The sequence below is a fragment of the Schistocerca nitens genome, chromosome 5, assembly GCF_023898315.1.
Source record: "Schistocerca nitens isolate TAMUIC-IGC-003100 chromosome 5, iqSchNite1.1, whole genome shotgun sequence".
Taxonomy (NCBI): domain Eukaryota; kingdom Metazoa; phylum Arthropoda; class Insecta; order Orthoptera; family Acrididae; genus Schistocerca; species Schistocerca nitens.
Window position 1 is genome coordinate 463,317,632 of NC_064618.1, and position 24,557 is coordinate 463,342,188.

General features: G+C 40.9%; 1 protein-coding gene across 1 annotated transcript in view; it reads right to left on the reverse strand.

Moving 5' to 3' along the window:
* The window catches only part of LOC126260531 (uncharacterized), an 87,702-nt gene that overhangs the window by 26,364 nt on the left and 36,781 nt on the right, over positions 1-24,557 (reverse strand). The window contains exons 3-5 of the mRNA XM_049957864.1: positions 13,121-13,257; positions 11,034-11,255; positions 1,414-1,593 (exon numbers count right to left, since the gene is read on the reverse strand). Of these exons, the coding sequence (XP_049813821.1) occupies positions 1,414-1,593; positions 11,034-11,255; positions 13,121-13,257 (539 nt within the window). The remainder of the gene's footprint in view (positions 1-1,413; positions 1,594-11,033; positions 11,256-13,120; positions 13,258-24,557) is intronic.

Sequence of the window (24,557 nt, forward strand, 5' to 3'; positions counted from 1 at the left end):
TGACTACCACCTCCGGCCACTCCAGCCAGAATGTAACAGTCGCATTGAACAAACATAGCAATCCAGAGAGGGGCAGGGAAGGAGAGGAACAGCAGGGTATGGATGGGTGGGTTGGGAGGTGGGGGGGGGGGGGTTGGGGGGGGGGGGGAAGGGGGGCAGTGATATAATAGTGCTGTCTGGTGAAGCAGACAGTGACTGGGTAGCAGCAGGGCAAGACTGCTAGACACAGTATTGAGAGGCTGTGGGGGAGGTAGGGTGGAAGGGAACAGTGAGTGGAAAGGAGAGGGGCAGACTGGTGGGTGCATCAGCAGAGATCGGTGAACAGTGAGGGTGAGGGGATGTGAACTGGGAGGAGGTGTAGGACAGAGGGGGCAGAAACTGTTGTGTGGAGGATGTGGGAACAGTAGGTTACTCTATCCCCATCCATACCCAGCTATCCCTACCCCTTCCCCACCCCACTCCAGATTGCTGCTTTTGTTCAATGCGACTGTTGCATTCTGGCTGGAATGGCCAAAGGTAGTGGTCACGTGTATGTGAGATGTGCTTTCTTGTGTGAATGTGTGTGAGTTCTCCTTTATTTTCTGAAGAAGGCTCTTGCCGAAAGCTGAATGTATATCTATCTTCTCGTGGTACCTGTCTGCAGCTCAACGTGTCATCTTCACAGTTAGTAGCAGTTTCCATAATACTGTTGATATTCTTATCTGGACTTTCCATTGTTTTATTACAGTATTACTTTTTTCAGACAAGTACCACAGTCACAAAAAATTTCTGATGTAACAACATTTTCGCCCCTGACAATAATTGTTGTTTATTTTCCACTATTGGGTCAATATCTGCTACTGCACCACTGTCAAGTGGCAGCTGTCATGCATGAAGACAGACCACCATACTATCCAGCCACCAGCATGTGGCGGGAAAATACAAAACTTATAAAATTGCTTAAAAGTTATATCAGAAATGATGACAATGCTCAGTGCAAGTACACCATGATAAAGTAAATTGTCAGAGCAATAGCAATCATCAAAAAGTTAATAACATCAGCAACTGAATGCCCTTTGAGGTTCTGTTTTCATTCATGTCAACACAAAGACACACAAATGTGATTTTATAGCCATTTTTGGATATACGTACAAGTGAAGCCAGGACTGAACAACTTCAGAAATGGATCCAATGTTTACAACAAATTTATGTTAGTACAAAGGCAGCACATAATACCTGATCACATAATGTGTAAGTTTCTAATAGAAAGCCCATTATTTTTAACACATCTAACTGAATAGATTGTGTTATTTGTCCAATAAATATTTCCATACCCACCAATGATCACTGGCCTTGTCAAGGCATTATTAAGGCATTCATCCAACTGGATTATGCACAGACTACTATTATCAACTTCTTTCATTACTAACTTACTCGATCTGCATTCTGATCTTCTGTCACCCATCCTATCCTCTTGCTGAGGGTATCATTTATCTGAGAAAGGTTTTTTGAAATCTGATCCATAGTTTCAAGCATTAATTTTCTCTGACCACTGCTCTCAGCACCAGATATATCTGGTTGGTGTGATGTATTCAGCAGTGTGTTCACCAATTCCTGGAAGTAGGGCACACATACACAAATGATAAAATGTAATAAATGTCCATAGTAAGTATAACTTCCAAAAAAATGTAAAAATAACATACATATATGCAAAATTGATAGATTTACTGCAGGAAACATGTCTCATGCATGAAATATAAGCAAATAACAAATATTTATGCACAATTTAGGGCACAAGTTGCAAGATGAAGTTCACTTATTACCATGAATTTTGATATTACTATTCACGTAAAAATATACTGGTACCTAATTTGTCCCTAGCTGGTTAACTATGACATATTTGTAGGTAGAATGTGACAAACCAACTTCATGAATGGAAGGAATACTGTGGTATGGTCTATTCTGTATAATGTTAAAATTATTGAATAATATTCAACATTTAGTACATAAGATGAACACACAAAGTGAGCAGTGAACAACATGTTCCTTTATTTTCTTTTTCTACATCTATATATTATTGTTTGGCCACAGTCTAGTCATCTTGGACACGCTCAATATTTCTCTGAAGTCTTCTTCAGCTGCTTGATAAGCTGATGTCATATTAAGTTGCTGAATGCACTTGATAAGCAAAGCTTTTTGTCTCTGAACCAATAATACTTCTAAAGAGCCAAGAAGGCATACAAGTAGTCATCCAAGACTGGAAGGAGGTTTACAGCCAGAGAGTACAGAAATAATGCCGTGGAAGGTAAATGAACAATGTGGAGGATATGGATAACACTATAAAACTGTCACATATATAAATAAATCAGATGAATCAGCAAATAGAAAGTAACTTCTTGTTTTATATGAAGGTAAGAAAATTTCCACCTTTTTTGCAGCCTGGAATATATTCTTGAGTGTCAAATATTTTGCCCATACATGTTTGGCAGCTTGAGTGGTCTATAATACATACAGAATTATTTAATTACTGGTATACATAGTCTGACTGAGATTTGTAGTGAGTCTTTGGCAGTTTGTTTACAGCTAGCTATTTCTATTTGCAACTATATGATTGTGTTTTTTATTTAATTCATTTTTGCAACATGTTTTCCAGCATTTTGCTACTCCATGTGTGCTAAACGCACATGGTACAGATTTTTTTCCAGTCATACTTTTCTGCACTTAACCTGTACTGTTCAAAACTGTGCATGTTTGCAGTGCTCTTGGTCACATGCTATAAAGCTGATTCCCTTACTCTGTTCCCATAACCTATCAGTCAGCTCTACAGCATGTGACCATGAGCAATGCAAACAAGTGCAGTTTTCTACAGTATAGGTATGCGCAGAGAAGTAAACAGAAATGGCTAGATCCAAACAAACTGATAAAGAGTCACTATACATATCACATCAAAATCTGTATAATTAAGTAATTCTATATGAATTATAGACCACTGAGATACCTAACAGGAATAGGTGAAACACATTGCAAAAGATGGAAGTTTTCTTTGTGATAAACTATAATTGAAGTTATTATTAGCAACTGAGGAAAATGGCTGCAAATATTATTAATATAAACAGAAAATAGTAAAAACCCAGTGGCAAGAATGGGATATAGAGGGTTTCTCATGAGGAATAGTCAATAATCAGGGATGTGACAGGAATCATCTTTTGAAGCAAAAAACTTGACATTCACAAATGCCCTATCCCAATTGGTTTCTGAGATAGAACATTTTTAATGTACACTTGCTTTTGGGGTAGTGGCATGCATATGTGTCTCACCCACTCATCATCTTCGACATTTTATTCTAGCCCAACCTATCACATTGCTATCAACTCCTTTGCTCTGGGTGTCTTTCAACCATTAATGCACAGTTGTCCATCATGGGTTGTAAGTGAAGTTAGTACAATCAACTGAGAGTGTATTAGAAACATTGATTGACTGTGTTTGTATAGATGCTAGCTAAACTGCCACACATCTACAATAATGAAGAATATGCAGGTATGATGTATATTTACAGCTTTTGCGACAGTACTGGCCCTGATGCTGTTGAAGAATACTGTTGGTGCTTTCCAACACATCGAATTCCTGATCATAGAGTGTTTACCAGAGTTTTCAGCACATTGTGTGAAACAGGTATTGTCCCAAGTTTCCAGTTTCCTTGTGAATGTGTAGTTCAGCAACCCATGCAGGAGCAGAAAAACATTGTTGAAATGGTGCAACATAGTTCTACTACCAGTACATGGTGAATTTCTACACATATTAATTCTCTAAAACATACATATAGGGAATAATACATGTGGAAAACTTGTGTCCATTTCATCTACAGTATGTCCACAATCTTCACATTGGTGACAATGCTGCACAATTACTATTCACAGAAGAAGGTACATTTACATGGAATGGAATCAACAACAAATGTAATAATCATCAATGGTCATAGAAAATTCACATGCTACAGTGAAAACCAATTTCCAAGTTACTATTTTTTTAACAATGTTTGGTGCAGCATGATAAGTAACGCGTTGATAGGTCCAATCATTTTAGAAGAGTAAATGACAGGACAGAATTACTTGCATTTTGTGGAAAATTCATTTGTTTAACACCTAGAGGACATTTATTTGGCCTCATGGAGGACTGCAATGTACTAGCAGCTTGACAGAGCCCCTCCACAATTTGCCACATGATTCAGGGAATATCTCAACCACACTTATCCTAATCACAGGATTGGCTGAACTGCTTAGTTGCATCATGGATGCTGCTCCCCTCATTAGGGAACATGCAGAGGCACTCAGACAAGCAACACAACATGTTCTCCCAAGAGTGTCAAAATGCACTGAAGCCGATGGTGGGATATTCAAACATTTATTGTGAACTGTACAACAGCTGTAATGTGACATGTACGATAATACTTAAAGTGTGTGAAATATATGTATTTTTGAATTGATACTTTACAAAAGTATGTTGTAATGTATACCAAGTGTTGTACATGTGTAAACCTTACAATGTATTGAATCATACAGAAAACAAATAACAATGTACATTAAATGTGCTCTGCCTCGGAACTGATTCGGAATACGAAGATTTTGCTTCAAATTATTATTCCTGTCATATCCCTGAATGTTGACGATTACTCCTGGGACACTCAGTATAGTGTCCTATCCCATTCACAGTGGAGTGCAACAATTTACCTTTCAACAGTTTCGCAGGAGATAGGGGTGGAGGGGGAGATGCAAGGGCACTGAATTGGCTTGGTATGATTCAAAGCACCCCCCCCCCCCCCCGCCTCCCCCAATACTGCTACCAAACTACACAATTTTTTTCATTAATGGGCTCCAGAAAAACTACAGTTAGTGAACCTATTGACAGATATTCAAGAGTAAGGTATTAGTTTAAAGTGTAGTGCACACTCTCCCAAATAATATGAAATTATCAACTTTGGCCTATATTTTCTTTTTCAGCTATGACAACAACAAAAAAGGTGCTGTGCATAATTGTCAGAATATGATATCAGTCCTAATCATGATTACCACGAACACATTAAGACAGAAATTACAGGGATAACATTGCAACATACGTCAAGTAAACATCTAAAGTGGCACATGTAGGATGAGCACAAACACAGGTAACATAAACACACTTATGCACACAATAGAGTGAGAACCAGTATGGCTGTGGATGAGTTCATAGGGAAGTTTGACATGAAATGGAGGTAGATCCAATACAAGAGTTTGCACTCCCAACTGTTTCATCACTTTCTAAGTTTCGTTAATCTGTCAGCATTGACAAAGAACTTAAGGAGGATATTTCAAGACTATCAATCTGGTGCCAAATGTTTATTATAAGTAACGCGTTGATAGGTCCAATCATTTTAGAAGAGTAAATGACAGGACAGAATTACTTGCATTTTGTGGAAAATTCATTTGTTTAACACCTAGAGGACATTTATTTGGCCTCATGGAGGACTGCAATGTACTAGCAGCTTGACAGAGCCCCTCCACAATTTGCCACAAAGCTACACTGGCTCTCAAAAAGGATAATTACGTCATGACTACCATTTTATAGATCATAAGAATGTGATAATGCAGCTATAAAATCATCAAGTCAGTGATCAACATTCCCCTACCTCTTCGAGGGACACCACCTTGACAAAGCACCGTCCGTGTGGGTGGAGAGGCTTGCATATCCACGGAAAGCTGAGGGCTATGCTGAAGGTAGAGGACCTACTGCCGGAAAGGCCTCAGCCGATGGATCAGACTAAGAGTGTCCCATAACGTCCCATCTTCCCTATCCACTCCTAGTCCTACCCTATTCCCTGACCCAACCCAAGATGTGATGCGACCTGTGCTGAGGGGTGCGTGGCACATGGGAAGATGTGCCGCAAACGGAACCTCAGGGATACCAGGCAACCCCCCTGAGTAATTATCCTTACACCGCGCGGGGTACTTGTGGTGTGGACCTCCTAGATCCCCAAATCTCGTGGGACCAATATGGACACGACTATAGAAAATAAAGAAAAAGAAACTGAGGGGCAAATTGAGACCTCAGATACCCAAACATTGGGGACAGAACTGATGGAGGGTCTAGACCTGAGCCAGAAGTGGGAACTGTAACCGAGAAGCTAGACCAGATTAAGATCAAAGGCTTGTCTGGGGCCCAGAGGAGGAAGCTACTCAGGGAATAGAGGAAAAAGGAAGGGAAAGAATGGCTTCCTAAAAACAAGTGGAGGGAAGTAAAGGGACTAGAACCCAAGACCCCCAGGAAAAAACTGTCTCAGGTTGAAGGGGACACGCAGACCCCCACAACATCAAAGACAGGCAGTAAGTGGATAAGGGAGGAATCAAAGACTCCCTCCTCCCTGGACAAGCGAGTCCAGAAAAAATCGAGGCAAGAAATAAGGAAACAGAGTTATAGTACTGCAGTCTCGGTTTTTGGGATGGAAGTATCCAGGAAGGTTGGCCATCGCCCCACTGCAGGAGGAACTAGTAGTACAGATGGCCCTCTTTGAAAAGATTGGGGGGGGGGGGGGGGGGGCTGGCACAGGTCCCAACTTCAAGAGGGTCTATCTAGATCATGGTGCACTCATTTTTGTCTGTGAGAGGGTGCACACAGTAGAATGGCTCAAGGACAAGGTGCCCATGATATCCCCGTGGGAAGATGCGAAGCTGCTGGTCAAGACGGCAGCGGAACTTCTTAAGACCGCAAAGATATCATAAGGGGTACCTAAGATCCTTAAGGAAGTCTCTCCCAAGACTCTGTTCGGGAAAATAGGGGCCCAAAATTCCCGACAGAAGACTGGAGAGTGATTAATCAGAAGGTTGCTCTGGAAGGACGAACCGTGGTGGTGACGGTTGGTGAGAAGTCCCTGAAGGCGATGCGGGAGCAGGACCTGACTGTTTTTAGGGTTCTCGCAGGTCATCGTCAGGGTTCTCAAAGACGTCAAAGATGGTAGTAAGATGGAGCCTGAAGGTGCTGCAAATTAATCTGCAGCACAGTAAAGGGGCCTCTGCTGCCCTGAGCCACTGCCTGGGGAGACAGGAAGTGGACGTGGACCTGATACAAGAATCCTATTTATACAAAGGGGGTGTATGAGGCACTGGAGGTACGCTGATCTATGTTAGGAATCTAAGAAACTCCAGAACATGCATCTATGTTAGAAATGGCATTTCTTTCATGCCAATGATGGATTTCTGCTCTAGGGTCTTAGTGACCATCAAAATGCAGCAATGTGAGGAAGGTATTATAAGGGAAATTATTTTGGCCTCAGCATACCATCCTTACGAAGACAGCTCTCCCACTACCTTGGAGGTGAGGAGACTGGTAGAGACTTGCCATCCATCGGCAAGGTGATAAACTGCTGGTGGGATGCGACGCAAATGCCCACAACCTAGTGTGGAGCAGCAAGAACACCAACAGTAGAGGGGAGTACCTTCTCTAATTTCTCTTAGCTAACAACTTAGAGGTCCTGAATGGGGGCAATGAACCTACATTCAGGAATAGCAGAAGGGAAGAAGTAATTGACATAACATTTGGTTCCATGACGATGGGTAGCTATGTCAAACAATGGCATGTGGTGTTGGAGCCATCCTCATTGGACCACATGTACATTAAATTCAAGGTTGAAATGGGAATCAGACAGACCATGACTTATAGGAATCCCAGGAAAACAGACTGGGAGACATATAGGAGGGACCTTGACTTAGGCTTATCGGAAATTAAAACACCGATAAGGAAGCCAATAGAATTTGAGGAAGTAGCAGAGGCTGTTACCTCTGCCATAGTGATCTCATATCAGGACAACTGCAGAATCACCAGGAAGTGCACAAATAGGAGTGTTCCTTGGTGGAATATAACAAATTGGAAACACAGAGAAAACAGGTACAGAGACTGTTTAATATTGCAAGACGCAAAGGACAATGGGCTAAATATCATGAGGCCCTTGTCAATTACAATCTTGTAATAAGACAAGCAAAGGAGGCATCCTGGAAGGCATTCTGTGAGGAAGTGGAGGGCACAGCTGCACAAGCCAGACTTCACAAGATTCTCACTAGAGTCCAACCAATCCAGGAGGAATGTTGAGGAAGGAGAATGGGGAATATACGAAGACAGCACATGAGACACTGGAATTGCTCCTCAAAACTCACTTTCCTCAATATGCTCTGCCGGATAACACAGACCAGTATGTGAACCCAGAGAGACAACGGTTCTCAGGCACTCAAAGAGAGGACTGAGAATAGGCCAAGGAGTGTGTGAACTTCAACTAAATCCAGTGGGTGGTGGGAACATTCCAACCATTCAAGTCACCTGGCCCAGATGGAACTTTTCCAGCTCTCCTGCAACAAACAGGAGGAAAGCTTATAAGAGTCCTATGCAGGCTATTCAGGGTTAGCTTAGCAGTAGGAATCATTTCCAATGCTTGGAGGGCAGTGAAGGTTGTCTTCATCCCAAAGCCAGGGAGAATTGATCATACCAAGGCCAAGGATATGAGACCAATCCGTCTGTCCTCCTTCATTCTCAAAACATTGGAAAAACTGTTTAATGTATATGTTGGGGAGAGGAGGCTAAGTAGGGTCCCTCTACACCTGAACCAACACGCATACCAACCAGGTAAATCATGTGAAACAGCTCTCCACCAACTCGTTTGGTAGGTTGAAAAAGCACTTCACTTCCAAGAAATAGCCCTCTGCACCTTCCTGGACATCGACGGTGACTTCAGTAACATAACCTTCAATTCCATGGTAAGGGCAGCAGAGGTGCATGACCTGGGGACCACTATATGTAGGTGGACCAGGGCTATGCTTGGTGGAAGGAAGGTAGAGGCTACCATGATGAATGAAAAGATGGTAATTAAGACCACTAGAGGCTGCCCACAAGGAGGAGTTTTGTCTCTTCTATTGTGGAATCTAGTGGTGAATGAACTCTTCGAGGAACTAAATTCCAGACAATGCTTCTGCCAAGGATACACAGATGACCTTGTCATAGTAATACTTGGCAAATTCACTGACACAGTCAGGAATAAGGCACAAGGAGGGTTGGACATTATGCAAAAATGGTGCATTAAACAGGATCTGAGAGTTAATCCTAAGAAGACTGTTGTGGTGCCATTTACGAAGAGACATATTCAGCATGCAAGTTGGAATCCAAAGCTCTTCGATGAAACTCTACCTGTGAAGGGGACAGTGAAATATCTAGGGGTAACCCTGGATGAGAAGCTAGCTTGGACCCCTCATATTAAGAGTATCTGCTCCAAGGCAAAAAGTAGTTTAGTGAATACTAGGAGGGCTTGTGGCAAAAACTGGGGCCTAAGCCCCAGGGGTATGCCCTGGATATACACCATAGTGGTTAGACCTAGGATTTCCTATGGAGCCGTAGTGTGGTGGAAGAAGGTACAACAGCGGGTTGCTGCTAAAGAGCTTGCTAAGGTGCAGAGATTGGCCTGCTTAGCCACAACATGGGGAATTAGCAGCACACCAACCACTGGAATGGAAGCCATGCTGGATATGTCTCAACTTCACCTTTGGTTTACGATGGAGGCAGCAGCTGGGGCACACAGACTTAAAACTGGACAAAACTGGGTCTCATTCAGATATCCAGAATCACACACTAACATAGTGAGTGAGGTAAATACATGTATGGCTAGGGAAATGCCTGCCGACTATATAATAACTCCCAACTGCTTCGACAAGCCTTACAACATAATAATTGGAAGGGGGGGCAGTGGGAGAAAACAGTTCAACACCGTACGGGGGACATCGTTTGGTCCACCGATGGGTCGAAAACAGACCAATGTGTTGGGGCAGGGTTGTATGGGGTTCAGCCAAGACTGGAGAGCATCATCTCTCTAGAGAAATTGGCCTCTGTATTCCAAGCTGAAATTACTGCAATCAGGGCATGTGTGGAGGAGAATATGCGTAGGTGCTACAATGACCGTAGCATTTACATCTATTCAGACAGCCAGGCAGCCCTGAAATCATTGGCAGCTCCTGCAACAAGATCTAAGATTGTTGCAGATTGCCACAGAGCTCCGGTGGAGCTAGGGGGAAGCAACAGGGTGAACCTAGTGTGGGTCCCTGGCCACTCAGGGATCTGTGGCAATGAACAAGCCGATAGATTGGCTAGGATGGTGGCAACAACTCCATTTATTGGACCAGAACCTGTCCTGACAATCACCAAGGCTATGATCAAATTAGAACTACGGAACTGGCTTAGGAAACAGCACACAGGATATTGGACCAAGGTCCATAAACAAAAACATGGTAAGGTAATTATGACCAAGCCATGTTTTAAAAGAAGCTCTGCAATCCTGGGATTGAACAGGAAAGAGATCAAACTCATGACTAGACTGATAACTGGCCATGGGAACTTCGAAAACACCTACACACAATGGGTATAACGGAAGAGGACCCTAAATGTAGGATCTGTGATGAGGGTGAAGAAACTGCATCACACCTAATCTTCGAATGCATGGCATTGGAGAGTAAAAGATACAGAATCTTCGGGACAGCTAGATCTGAAGAAATTGTGTCTAACAAAAAACTGGTAGGGGGACTCCTTGCACTATTTAAGGGCACTGGTTGGCTTTACTAGACATACAGGGAGTGATACCGCACAATAAACCTTGTTTCGGTGCGGGCAGAGGCAGGTCAAACCTAAGCTGTTTTAGCTCTCCTATTAAAATCAACAATCAATCAACATTCCCCTAAGTGGTGGCTTTCTTGATCATTAGTGCAAATGAAACCCACTTCTGTCCACACTCAACAAATGTTAATGTTAGTACAGACATTTGATGCTCTTAGAGATGAGGATGTCATGGAGAAGCTGAATGCATACTATTAAAGTCAGAGTCACTTTGTCTAAAAACAACTTAAAAGATTCTGTAAGATATTGGTGATGATGATGATAACAATAATAATAAAACCATGAGAAACCTGTCACATTCAATGTATAATAGTTTTATTTGAATGATGTGACTGAAAACACACACACACACACACACACACAAAATATTTCTAACATACCCTGACTGTTGTCAAGTTCTGCACAATATTTGTGGAAAGTTCTTGGTATTTTGTGTTCTGAGATTTGAGGTTTTCAACTGTAGCTGCAAGGTCTCGTATTTGGCTTCCAAAACCAGCAACACTGCCTTGTAGATCCTTGATGGTCTGAGGCACATTTACTAGCTCTGGAGCACCATCAAGCTTCTCTTGGACATTGTGGAAACCATCTTGTACATCACTGAGCTGGAAAGAAGTTCATCATTTTTCAAATACCTGTCACACAATAATTATATGCCATGAAATGAATATGAATATTAATCTGTTATGTAACAGATTATAGTCAGGTGTAAGGTGCAATCAGTTTTGCTAACATATTTTTTTCCAGCAAAAACTAGCATAGGAAGTAGTTGTTCAGCAATGCTGGAAAACAATTAATATCCTAATTTTCTTAACTTTATAAAAACATTTCTTGGTACACTGCTATTTTTGTAATAACAATACTCTGATAACTTAAAATTATGTTGAATGTGTGAGAGATCTTGTAATAACTGAATAGCTATGACATGTCTAATAATTTTAGATAACATTGTTGGGAACAGTTATTTATCAGTAAAGTAAAATTAGTTCTGTGACTGAGGTCAGCACAGCTGTTTGAAGTCTTTTCATCGTCAGCTGAATGGCCTACTACTAAAAAACAGAACCCGTCATATTTTTAATAAATGACAATGCAATCAAGAACACTTTTTATTGATTTTACTTTATGATGTGTCTGCCAACGTCTGTGCCACAGTGGTAGCATTGGTTCCCATCAGATCACCGAAATTAAGAGCTGTCAGGCTTTGCTAGTAATTGGATGGGAGACTGTCCAGGTCTGCCAAGCAGTGTTGACATGTGGGGTGCATTCAGCTCTTGAGAGGTCCACTGAGGAACTACTTGATTGAGAAGTAGCAGCTCCAGTAACGAAAACTGACAACTGCTGGGGGAGCAGTGTGCTGACCACATGGCCTTCTGAGGCCTGCCTGTTTGGATGGAGATTATGATCTATCTAAGAGGTCAGAGCAGTCAACGACAACATGAATTTTGAAGCATGATAACGATTCTTCTTCCACAACAGAAATGATCGATTGAAGTATTATTGTTCTGATAAGAAAGCTATGGAGATAACACCAACACTATCTACAGGAACTAAAGTTAATTTTGATACAAAATAAGAATTTGAAATACTTTGCATGATAAAATCAAAGCTGAAATGCCATTAAATAACTCAAAATGTGTAATCAAGGAGTTCAAGCCACTGCAACAGGTTACCTTGTTTCAGTAATGTATGATATCGCACAGACATGGACATGTTTAGAAATACAGCAGCTGTGGTGAGGGTGAGGGAAGGAGTAAGTTGTGGCTTTACTGAAGGAATTGTGATGACTTTGGTCTCAAATGATTTAACAAAATTTTGACTGTACTGAGACATGTCTCAATCTAGCACCGTATTACACCAGAAAAGTGTTTCACATATAACAGTTCAATTATTCAATTGTCTACACAGTGATTTAAAAAAGCAGTGATATAAAAAATCATTTAAACATAGCCTTAAGCCTTTTCTAATAGAACAGTGCTATTACTGAGTAAAAGAATTCTTGAATCGTAGCAAATAGCTTTTGTAAGTGAGAAAATCTTGACATGTTGCAGAAATGACTGCCAATGTTGCTATTTGAACTTAGTCACTATTAAATTAACAAAACATTAGACCAAAGTGCTCTATTTATTTCTGTCACACACCATTTGGAATGAGAAAGCCAGGTCCACACCCCATTTTCCCCAAGCTGCACTGTTTGAATGAAAAACCTCACTTTCTGTTTCATGAACACAATACGGCTTCCTTCGATTCTTGTTAGATTGTGTGCGTTCTTGCTTTTTTATTGTTGTTTGTTATTTAGAAATTATTAATCAGCATTCTAACCACACTGTAAGTTTTTGAAAACGTAATTTCTGTTTCCCCCCATTTTCTACACTTTCACATATTCAGTATATATGGTATTACCCTGATTTTCATGAAATTTCACACATTTAAATTCCTCTTGCAACAACAATCAGTTTGTAATCACAATTACCTTTGAACTAAAATTTGCTAGCTGCTTTGCAAGCATGATGATCTGGTTGTACAGTGCAGTCTGATTCTTCTGTAGCTGCCTTGTGAGTGAATGGCACTCCTGAAGTTCAGTTGGAACATTTTGGTTACCTGCAACAACTAGATAACAAGATTTATTGTGTAATTTTTTTTTTACTGTATAACATTTCCAAACAAACAAATAAATGGACAGTTATTCTTCTTGAGATTAAAAATTAATATACCAAGAGATCTTTAATACCTAGGTTACATCAAGCAACAGAAATATGAAAATATTTTCTGATTATGAAGCGTTGTGAAAAGTTAGACATGACAGTGATATGATGAAACTGTAGCTGACGCAACTCACATGACGTTCACATTATATGGATGGAACTCTGTAATAATGGAAGTACCAAATGAAGAAAATGTACAAAATCACTGGATTACTGGAGGTTCATACCTAAAAGTTTGAAAATTTTCAAAATGAAAGTAACAATTTTTATGATCATTGTTAAAAATAAAATTCACAACAGCTGCTGGAATGAATAGTCAGTCTCTCATTTTTTACACCTCACATAATATGCAAATGCTGACACAAGGAACCACAATACAAATGCTGGCACAAGGAACCACAATACATTCACTGAACCAGAGGTTTTAATAGAGTAGAGATTTAAAGAATGACATGGGAGAAGACATACACTTATAACACAGATGATATATTCTGCAGTAACACTTTAATAAGGTGTCAAATACTATAGGTCTCAGCTCTCAAAGTAGTGTGAACTGTGACAAATTCAACTTCACAAAGTTAGATACAATGACCAACACATCATTTATGAACCAGCCCATACCTGAATACAGATTTCATACAGTGTATGACTGTTATTTCCTAATGCCATTGGTTGTTTTAACCCATAATTTTCTATTGCAACATTAACACACAATATTCATTATACATACCTTCTTATAGGCTCATAACTTTGAGCAGAGAAGGCATGGGAGAAGCGGGGATTGGGAAGGGAAGGGGGAGGGGGGGGGGAGACCATTACCAAATGAGCATGATACAAGTGAAAACATTTTTGTTTCCCACAACAACTATAGGAACTTCACAATCTGAAAATTCCCTTTCCATATTGCAAGTGAATATAAATCACAATAATAGAGTATATGCTAAAGAATTTATAAGACAGTGTGTATTTTTTTACTAATGTCAAGTGTGTCCACAAAACATCGGGACAAAAATATTTGATGAGCAGTAGAATGCAAAGCATGGTGTACAGACCGACGAAACAGACAGAGTATCAAAATAATGGAAGCACACAGCTATAGGTTTGTTAATATAAAATACTTCAACTTGAACTTGACAATACTGATAGCAAATATCAATTGTAACATTTAACAATGGCTGTTTATCGATTTGAGCAAAGTATTAAGATAATTCATATAAACTGTTCATGAAGAAACTAATCAAGGAAATACTATAAATAGTGTGTCAATTTAACAAGTTCAACATTAGATAAATTGAGCCAGTTCAAACTACAATGTTACAGAGACAACACCGGTGCAAGGCTGGTTCAATATAGCCTGTTGCTGCGCTATATTCTTTTTAACAAAACTTCAGCTTTGTAAAATAATGTAACATTTGTTTTGTCATTATTTCAGTTGATATTAATAACACAAGCTGTAGTACAAGACTTGCATACTTCTGTTGCTATATAGCCTACACTGAAAGAAAGGCATTTATAATAAACCAAACCACTAAATATCAGTAACAAGAGCATGGATTCAGTATCACTCAGTTCACCACTCAACATCATTTTAAATTATATATCAAAATATATCCACAACAATTTACAATTAATAAAAATGTCTCAGATCAAATACAGTAATTACAGTACAATAAGCGGTTCTCATGCAATTATTGAATGTAATTTTTTTTAAATTAATAACACATACAGGGTGACAATTATTGAACTATATGAAAAAATTGTAAATTAGTTACAAACTATAGCTTGCACACACTTTATTTAACATGTAAATGTCGCTACAGATATTTGGATTTAGGTTATGACACGTTCAATATGCCTGCTATTACTGGCTATGATGTGGCGCAGACAAACAGCAAAATTCTGCATTACCTGCTGAAGTGTTGGAACATCAATGCTGTTGATGACCTCCTGAATAGCTGTTTCCAACTCAGAAAAGGTTTGGGGGTTATTGTTGTATACCTTGTCCTTAATATAGCCCCACAAAAAGGAGTTGCATGTGTTCAGATCTGGAGAATATGGCAGCCAGTCGGGGCCGAGGCCCATGTGAGTAGCATCTGCGTACCCCAGAGCCAGAATGTTATCCCCAAAGTGCTCCGCCATTAACATCAAACACTCTCCTGCTTTGATGGAGTCGGGCTCCTTCTTGCATGAACCACATCTTGTCAAAATCAGGGTCAGTCTGGAAATGGGGATGAAATCTTCTTCCAAAACCTTCACATACCATTTGGTAGTCCCTGTGCCATCAAGGAATATCACACCACTTATTCTATTACTGGACATTGCACACAACACAGTCACTCCTTGAGAATGAAGAGCCTTTTCAATCACGAAATGTGGATTCTCAGTCCCCCCCCCCCAAATGTCTCTGTTTTGCTTATTGACAAACCCATCCAAATAAAGGTGGGGTCTGTCGCTAAACCAAACCATGCATCAGCATACTAATTTCCATCATGTCCCACAGCCAATGATGCAGTGTTAAGGTCCTAACACAAACTGTTAGAAGTTATGAAATTTTATTTCTTATCGTTCAATAATTGTCACCCTATATTAACATGTTACACCAATAGAATTTATCAGTTATCCATAAACTATAAATGATGAGTTTTCACCTTCATATAAAGTAAAGTTCTCATTTAATAATCATGGACAATGAAATCTGTTGTTCCATGTTGGATTGAAAGAATGCACAATAACAATTATGTTAACAATTTACTATCCAACAGCCTGTGTCTCTGTTATAATTAGCAAGAATATAACATTTTTTATTCTTAGAAACTGATATATGGTTGATTAACTAGAAAATCAAGGCAGAGATCGAGGACCTCAACTATAATTTCAATTTCCTTTCCAAATACAGCATCTCACAACAAATTTACACGTGAACCCTGTCTAAAATATGTTAAACCTCTGCACCATAACGTTTTCTTAGGGAAGATGCCAACATCCATCCTTCTACATCTACACTGAGGTGACAAAAGTCAAGGGATGCCCCCTAATACCAAGTTGGACCTCCTTCTGCGTGGCATGATGCAGCAGCTTGGCATGGTGTGGACTCAGCAAGGGATAGGAAGTCCACTGCAGAAATATTGAGCCGTGCTCCCTCTATTGCCGTCCATAACTGTGAAAGTGTCGCCACTGAAAATGGTTCCGGAAGAACTGACCTCTCGATTATGTCCAATAAATGTTCGATGGAATTCATTTCGGGCAATCTGGATGGTCCAATCATTCATCTGAATTGTCCAGAATGTTCTCCGAACTGATAAAGGGCAACTGTGGCAATCAGAGCTCGAACAGAAAGGTTTAGGTGTTCGTTTTTCCCACGCGCTGTTAGGGAGTGGAATGGTAGGGAGATAGTATGATTGTGGTTCGTAGAACCCTCTGCCAAGCACTTACATGTGAATTGCAGAGTAATCATGTAGATGTAGATGTGACATAGGGCACTGTTGTTTTGGGACATGAAGTCCACGTAATGCCTGAAATTTAGTATTTCCGTAACACTCTTGATGTTATGGATCTCCCTAACAATTTCCAAAATGCAATGTCCCATGCATCTATCTCCACCTACCATTTAGCAGACAAAATCTGTTGATTTCTGTCATGCGGCCATGATGACATCTGAAACCTTTACACATCACCTGAGTGCAAATGAGTTCCGCCAATTTACTGGCCTTTTATACCTTTCGTACATAATACTACCGCCATCTGTATTTGTGCATGTCGCTATCCCATGACTTTTGTCATCCTCAGTGTATATACATGCTCTGCACGCCATCACATGATGCATAAAGGTAGGTACGTTGCACTACTGTTTGTGTCCGCCCCCGGTAGCTGAGTGATCAGCGTAACAGAATGTCAATCCTAAGGGCCCGGATTCGATTCCTGGCTGGGACGGAGGTTTTCTCCGCTCTGGGACTGTGTGTTGTGTTGTCCTAATCATCATCATTTCATCCCCATCGATGCGCAAGTCGCCGAAGTGGCGTCAAATCGAAAGACTTGCACCCGGCGAACGGTCTACCCGACGGGAGGCCCTCATCACACGACATTTACATTTACTACTGCTTGTCACCCCATTTCCCATAACACTCGCAAATTGAATGAGTGGAAAATGACTGTCTCTATGCCTTCATAGAAGCCCTGTTTTTCTTTTATCTAGTCCTCACTGTCCTTATGTGAGATGTATGTCAGAGGCAGTTGGATTGTGCTGCAGCCTGTCGCAAATGTCTGTTCTCTAAACTTTCTCGTGAGTGCTTTCAGAACATAAGACCTGCTTCCATACACTTGAGATGACATATATTTCTGTAATGCTTGCGTGCTGTTCAAACCTACTGGTAGTAAATCTAGCAGCACACCATAGAATTGTTTTGATGTATTTCTTTAATCTGATCTGGTGGGGACCCCAAACTCTTCGGCAGTATACAAGAATGGGTACACAAGTGTTACATACTTTGTCTACTTTACAGATAAGCTGTACTTTCCTAGAATTCTACCAATAAACCAAAGTCGACCATTCGTCTTTCCTACAACCAACCTTGAGATCTTTAATGCGCTGTATAACTGAAACTACTTATTTTCGTAATACACAAGTATAAATATGAGATCCGACAATACGGCACATCAGCTTTGAAAGCACGGAATTGATGATTACGGCTGCTCGATTTCTTTCCGTAAATCAATCAGAGCACAGGCCACATGATATTCTCAGCAAATCATGACATATTAGGAAATATTATGTTAACAGTTATTACTTTAGATCCACATAATCACAAATGAAGCAAAAACACATTTTTTGTGCCGTCCGTCTCTAAGCCAAAAAGCATGTCACAAGAAAGTGTTTTATTCAGTTGTGACTAGAAAGATCTGAAGTAAAAATTATCATCATAATACTACACACAAGTGAGGATCAAGCAGTTAAGGGTATCGTAATCAGTCGCAATAAACATCATTTGCGACTGACAGCTGTATCCTTTACTACTGGCAATGATACAGTCACTGGGCACAACTGTTTACCTAGGGGATCAAACCTGACAACTGAGACTGACAGAATAACACAAGTTAGAACTAAATATTTGTAATACGCAACAAAGCAAATGCCACTGCCGCTCGTTTCAGGCTCAGCAACTTAAACCGCGATCTTAGTTCTTGCATAAAAACACCCTTGCAAATCGCGACGTATTCGGAAAAAGGGGGACATATTTATGACAACCAATATTACTATTCTAGTTATTATAGTAATTGTTACAAATATTCCGCTGTTGCGATTTACGCTGTGCTCTTGGGTCCCAGCCTAATCATACCCTAGGTATTTGGGGGGCAAAATAACTGAATAATGCTTACAAGCAAAATTATAAATTTCACACTGCGCGCTAACATACAGATCAAACTGCTACCACCATCTGGATTTTACTTTCACATTCGTTTGTGAGCTACAGATCAGTTTGTCACCACAACCAGATTTTTTTTTCTTTCACATTCGTTGGCTTCGCCGAATCATAAACAAGCTATTAGCTTCCATTCCAAGGTAGATCTCGGACTAAGCTACAAATCAGTCTGTCAGCATAACAACATTTTTTTCTTTCGCATTTGTTGGCTTCACCAACTCACAATCAAGCTGTTACCATCCAACATAATCCAGACTAAAGGATAAGCTACAGATCGGTTTATCACCACGACACATTTCTTTATTTCGCCTTGGCTGATTTCGCCAACTCACGACCAAGCTGTTAGTTCTCAACCTAACGGAGACCTTGGACTAAGCTACTGATCAGTCTGTCACCACAATCAGACTTTTGTGGCAGTTCAAGTTGTGCTCTGTGTCTCAGCCTTAAACATACCCTCGGAATTCGCTAAATATTCGGGGGGAAAAAACCAGCCGAAAACAGCCTAACCACATTCCTGTAAATTGGGAAAAACATATCTGTGACAACGAAGAATATAAATGTCATTCCTTCATGCACAGCAATTTGAGCTGTGCTCGTACATCCAAGCCTCGGAAATCGCGATATATTCGTAAAAAATAGCAAAATATTTATCACGATCAAGAATAGAAATCTCTTTGTTCACCCGCAACAATGTTGTGATTGGATGACTAGATCGCGATTACTGTGGTCGCTGTATTGGCTAACAAGATCCGGTGTCCTTTGATCGCTGTGATTGGCTGACAGCAGCAAATCGAGCAGTCGCCATTATTCTAGCCGAGTGATCGTGTATCCTTCTAAAGTCACTTAAGGATGACACTGTCGTGCACACTAAATTATTGTCAGCAAACAGTCACGGCTTGCTCCTCTTCCTATCAATCAGATCATTTAATTATATAGAAAACAAGAATGGTCCTATCACACTTCCCTGGAGCAGTCCTGAGATCACTTCTGTCTACTTGCCATCCAGGACAACATACAAGGTGTTTTCTGGAACTCTAGGAATATGAAATCAGCTTGTTGCTCTTCGTTCAGGGTTCACAGGATATCGTGCGAGGGAAAGGCGAGCTGAACTTCGCATGAGCGATGCTTTCTAAATGCGTGTTAGCTTCATTGTATCGAGCAAATTTACTAAATTCGAACTTGTAATGCATTAAAGAATTCTGCAGCAAACCGGCGTTAAGGATGGGCCCGTTCTTTTACCCTTCTTATATTCGGGAGTCACCTGCGCTTTTCTCCAGTCGCTTGGGACTTAGCACTGGGAAAGAGCTTCGTGATAAACGCAATGTTTGGGACCATGCCGAAGAATGCGTTCTGTAAAATTGAATTGAGATTCCACCAGGATTTGGCAACTTGTTTTCAACTCTCTGGTTGCTTTTAGCCTGCCGCTGTGGAAGAGCGGTTCTAGGCGCTACAGTCTGGAACCGTGCGACCGCTACGGTCGCAGGTTCGAATCCTGCCGCGAATCCTGCCGCAGGCATGGATGAGCGTGATGTCCTTAGGTTAGTTAGGTTTAAGTAGTTCTAAGTTCTAGGGGACTGATGACCTCAGATGGTAAGTCCCACAGTGCTCAGAGCCATTTGAACCATTTGGCTGCTTTTAAACGTCAGGGATGTGCATTGCTACATAAAACAGGTATGCCTCACGTACCGGGGTTATTCATCTCTCGATAGAATTGCTTCGGAAGTGGAAACACTGTCTCGAAAGTTGGCTACACTGCATTTTATCGGAAAACTGAGTGCAGCTGCAGTGAGTCCAAAAAGTATTCGTTTAGCGGCATATCTTCTAGAAAACAAAGTCTGCGTAACATGAAAAGAAATGTATAAAAAATCTAAAGAGCCAGTAATGTAAGAAGTACCTCGGTAAGTAATTTTTGTTGAAAAGCAAGGAAAGAAATACATCCAAATCGAAAGCAAGGTTAACAAAATAGAAAATGCAATACACGAGCTAGTTCATAAAATATTCGTCCACCATCTGAACATGCTGAAATTCTGCGCGCAGTGATCAAACTATAACGCTGACCTACGACACACAACGGTGCGCAGCCCCACTCTATAGCCTGCTGTGGTTCTGAACGGCGCCGATACAGTGCAATTAGCGGCATGGGCCATAAGGGTTGAGACGACGCTGATCGAAAGGAAACTTATTCTGCACTTACATAATGAGTGAAAATCTTCTTACAAGATTGCTAAAGTAGTCGGTAGACCTACATCGACAGTGTAGTCGATGATAGATCGATTTTGTGCAACAAGGTCATTAAGAAAACAACTACGTACCGGACGCCCTCACACTTTGATGCAGCCGTGAGATTTATCATGAGAGAAATGAAGAAGAAACCTGAAATCAGCGCTCCTAAGTTGGCTGGGGAGTTAAAGTCTAGGGGAAAGAAGGTATGTGCCAACACAATCAGAAATACCTGCAAAACGTGTGGTATCAAGGCCGGGTAGCGCGCAAGAAATTTTGGGTCAGTGAACAGAATCGAAAGAAACGTCTTCACTTTGCGATGGTACATAGATTCAAAAAGGAAGACTTCTGGAATAGAGTAATATTTTCTGATGAGGGTAAATATAACGCATTCGGGTCGGATGGCAGGCGAATGGTGTGGCGTCAGAAGACTGCAATCTTGCGCCAACGGTTAAACACAGTGGGTGTGGAGCTGTATGAGTGCTGCAGGAGTTGTAAAATTACATTTCATAGAAGGTACAATGGATCACCATATGTATATCAACATTTTAAAGATAATTTGAATCCTAGCGCCGAAAAATTAGGTCTGCAAGGAAAATACATTTTTCAATAAGATGACGACCCAAAGCATACGGCTCTAAATACAAGGCTATGGCTCCAGTACAATACCCCAAAACAACTTAACACCCCTCCTCAGAGCCCACACATCAGTCCTATTGAACACTTTTGGAAAGAACTGGAAGACAGCATCAGGAGAATACACATTTCTAACGAGAGAGACCTAAAAGAAGCACTTCAAGACAAAATTCCAGCCTCTCTGACGGCAAACATCGTCAAGTCGATGCCCAGACTACTACAAGCAGTGATAGCTACAAAGGGAAGTCCCACTAAATATTAATTTTTGTAATTGAGTGGACGAATACTTTTTGAAGTAGCCCTTGAATAAATTCTCCATTTTGTCAAATTTGTTATGGCTATAGATGTATTTATTTCCTTGTTCATCAATTAAAGTGACTTACCAAGGTTCGTCGCATATGACTGGATGTTCACATTTTACGTACTGTACGTGTTATGCGTCAGTGTCGCGAGAAGCCGTATTGTTGAGTCGTTACAGCAATGGGGCAGTTTGCTTTATACAGCGAATTGACATTGTGGAGTGTTACATAAAGACAGGCTCTATCGCGGAATGTAGAGCAACCTTTCAAGCGAAGTATCCTGGTAGGAAACTCCCCACGACCAGCACTACGCAAGATCTGTGAAAGAAATGGAGGGATGTGGGATCCGTTCAAAATGTGCAGAGGAATAGCCGACCAACAACGATGACTCCTGAAACTGTAGACAGAATTCGCATGGACATTACGAGAAGTCCTCGCAAGTCGGTAAGGAGGTTATCGCAGTAAGTTGGTGTATCTCGTACATCGTATACTGAAGGTGGTGCAAGAGTTGAAACTTGAGGATCAGGAAAAATGAGGTCATTATTGTAACTGACTGCTAACATCAAGCTAACGGTTACTTGGATCCCTTGCTTCATTTAAAGTGATATGAGGCCTGGCTTCATTTGTCAGGTTATGTAAACTCCCAGAACTGGTCGCAGGACAACCAACATATTGTGCATGAAGATCCTCTCCATCCAGAGAAGATAGATGTTTGGTGTGTGTTCTCCAGAAAGCTCATTTTTGGCACCACATTTTTCAGTTACACTTTAAACAGTGCCAGACATCTAAAGATCTTTGACTCTGTCTAAGCACAATAAACAGATGCAAGGAAGCTCTATTTAGTAATCGAACAAGATGGAGCAACCGCTCACACATCCAAAGTATGAATCACATCACCAACGTTCCCTGAAGACAGACTTGTCAGTAGAGGCCTCTGGCCCCCAAGGTCCCCGGCCTTAACAATGAGCGATTTTTATTTATGTGGCACACTAAAAAGCAAACTGTACGCTGACAATTCTCGCGCAATAGACGATCTCATTACTAGAGAAATTAGCGACATCACCCCTGCATAATTACAGCATGTTGTTGGTAACGTCATCACACGAAGTCAGCGGTACCCACGGCCATCACTTCCAGCATCTCATATAAAAAGGTAACTACATGTTTTTCAACGTTACTATTACCTATTCTGTTCTAGTTAGTTCATTGTTACTCGAACCAAGGGCGTGAAGCGTATCGGTTTTACGTGGAACACCCTGTACGTTCCCCATGTAAGAGATTGTGCGGTGGTAAAACGATCCTCCGACGTGAATCATTTGTCATTGTTTCACACGAGTTCCTATCTACATGAGTGTAGGAATTTCTAGTGCATTGTACAGACTCTCCCCATCTTCTTCACAAGTTCCTAACAAATTCTAAATATTATTTACGATGATGTATGATCCGTCACATCATAAAAGTTGTCTGCTTCACTATTTAAAGAACAGAAACGTGGACTCACCAACAGCTGTTAATCCACACACAAACGGTTTCGGTCAAGTGTGCATCTTCAACTCAGAGATTAACACTAAATAAAGTTAATGGAAGGTGAAATGGTGTAAATACATACTTTTTTTTTCATTTGCACCTTCTGACACACATAAGCAGTCAGTTCAAAAAGTTCGACACTGGATTAATAAGAAACTGAGAATTGTTTAGATGGTCATTTTAATGCTCCTGGTGTTCTACATACTCTCTCCCCACGTGAGTACAAAGCAGGAAACTTTCATGCGACCCACACAAACTGTCAGAAAAATCCTTTTTTGGGATGTTATTCCACGCGCGCGTCGGTTATGTCGTCAAAGCGTTGTCCCTTCATGTGAATTTCTGCACTCTGTCGTTTTGTGTACGTTTATATTGATAATACCAAATCTTGCCAATCCGTGATGACTTCCAGAAAAGAATTGTCCGTTTTGCTTTTCAATGACATAACGGCAGCTACATTCTGTACATAACAAAATTATTTTTTATTTATTTATTGTGACAGCCATCTCTGTTTTGCAGTTTTACATAGTACGATTACATTTACCTAAAAATTTCATAGTTACTTTTAAAGGCAATATATTTTGTTGACGGAGAGATACTCAACTGATTGGCCGAATGCACATCTATTGTGTACAGCTGTTGACACTGTAGTTACTGCGCTGACGTCGTTTATACCCCAGGAATAAAATCAGTCTTAGAACTTCTTGGACGGACGGTGTAGTTGCATCTCTTACCCTGCACATTATCATCAGTCAGTGTTCAGCATGTCCGCCCCCGGTAGCTGAGTGGTCAGAGCGGCAGAATGTCAATCGTAGGGGCCCGGGTTCGATTCCCGGCTAGGTCGGAGATTTTCTCCGCTCAGGGACTGGGTGTTGTGTTGTCCTAATCATCATCATTTCATCCCCATTGACGCGCAAGTCGCCGAAGTGGCGTCAAATCGAAAGACTTGCACCCGGCGAACGGTCTACCTGACGGGAGGCCCTAGTCACACCACATTATTATTTAGTGTTCAGCATAGTGTCTAACCAAAGTCGTATTTCCAGCTGATTTCTCAATCCAGTCAGAAAGCTGGTGCGATAGGCCTATTACGTAAATTCGTAGGCCATTGT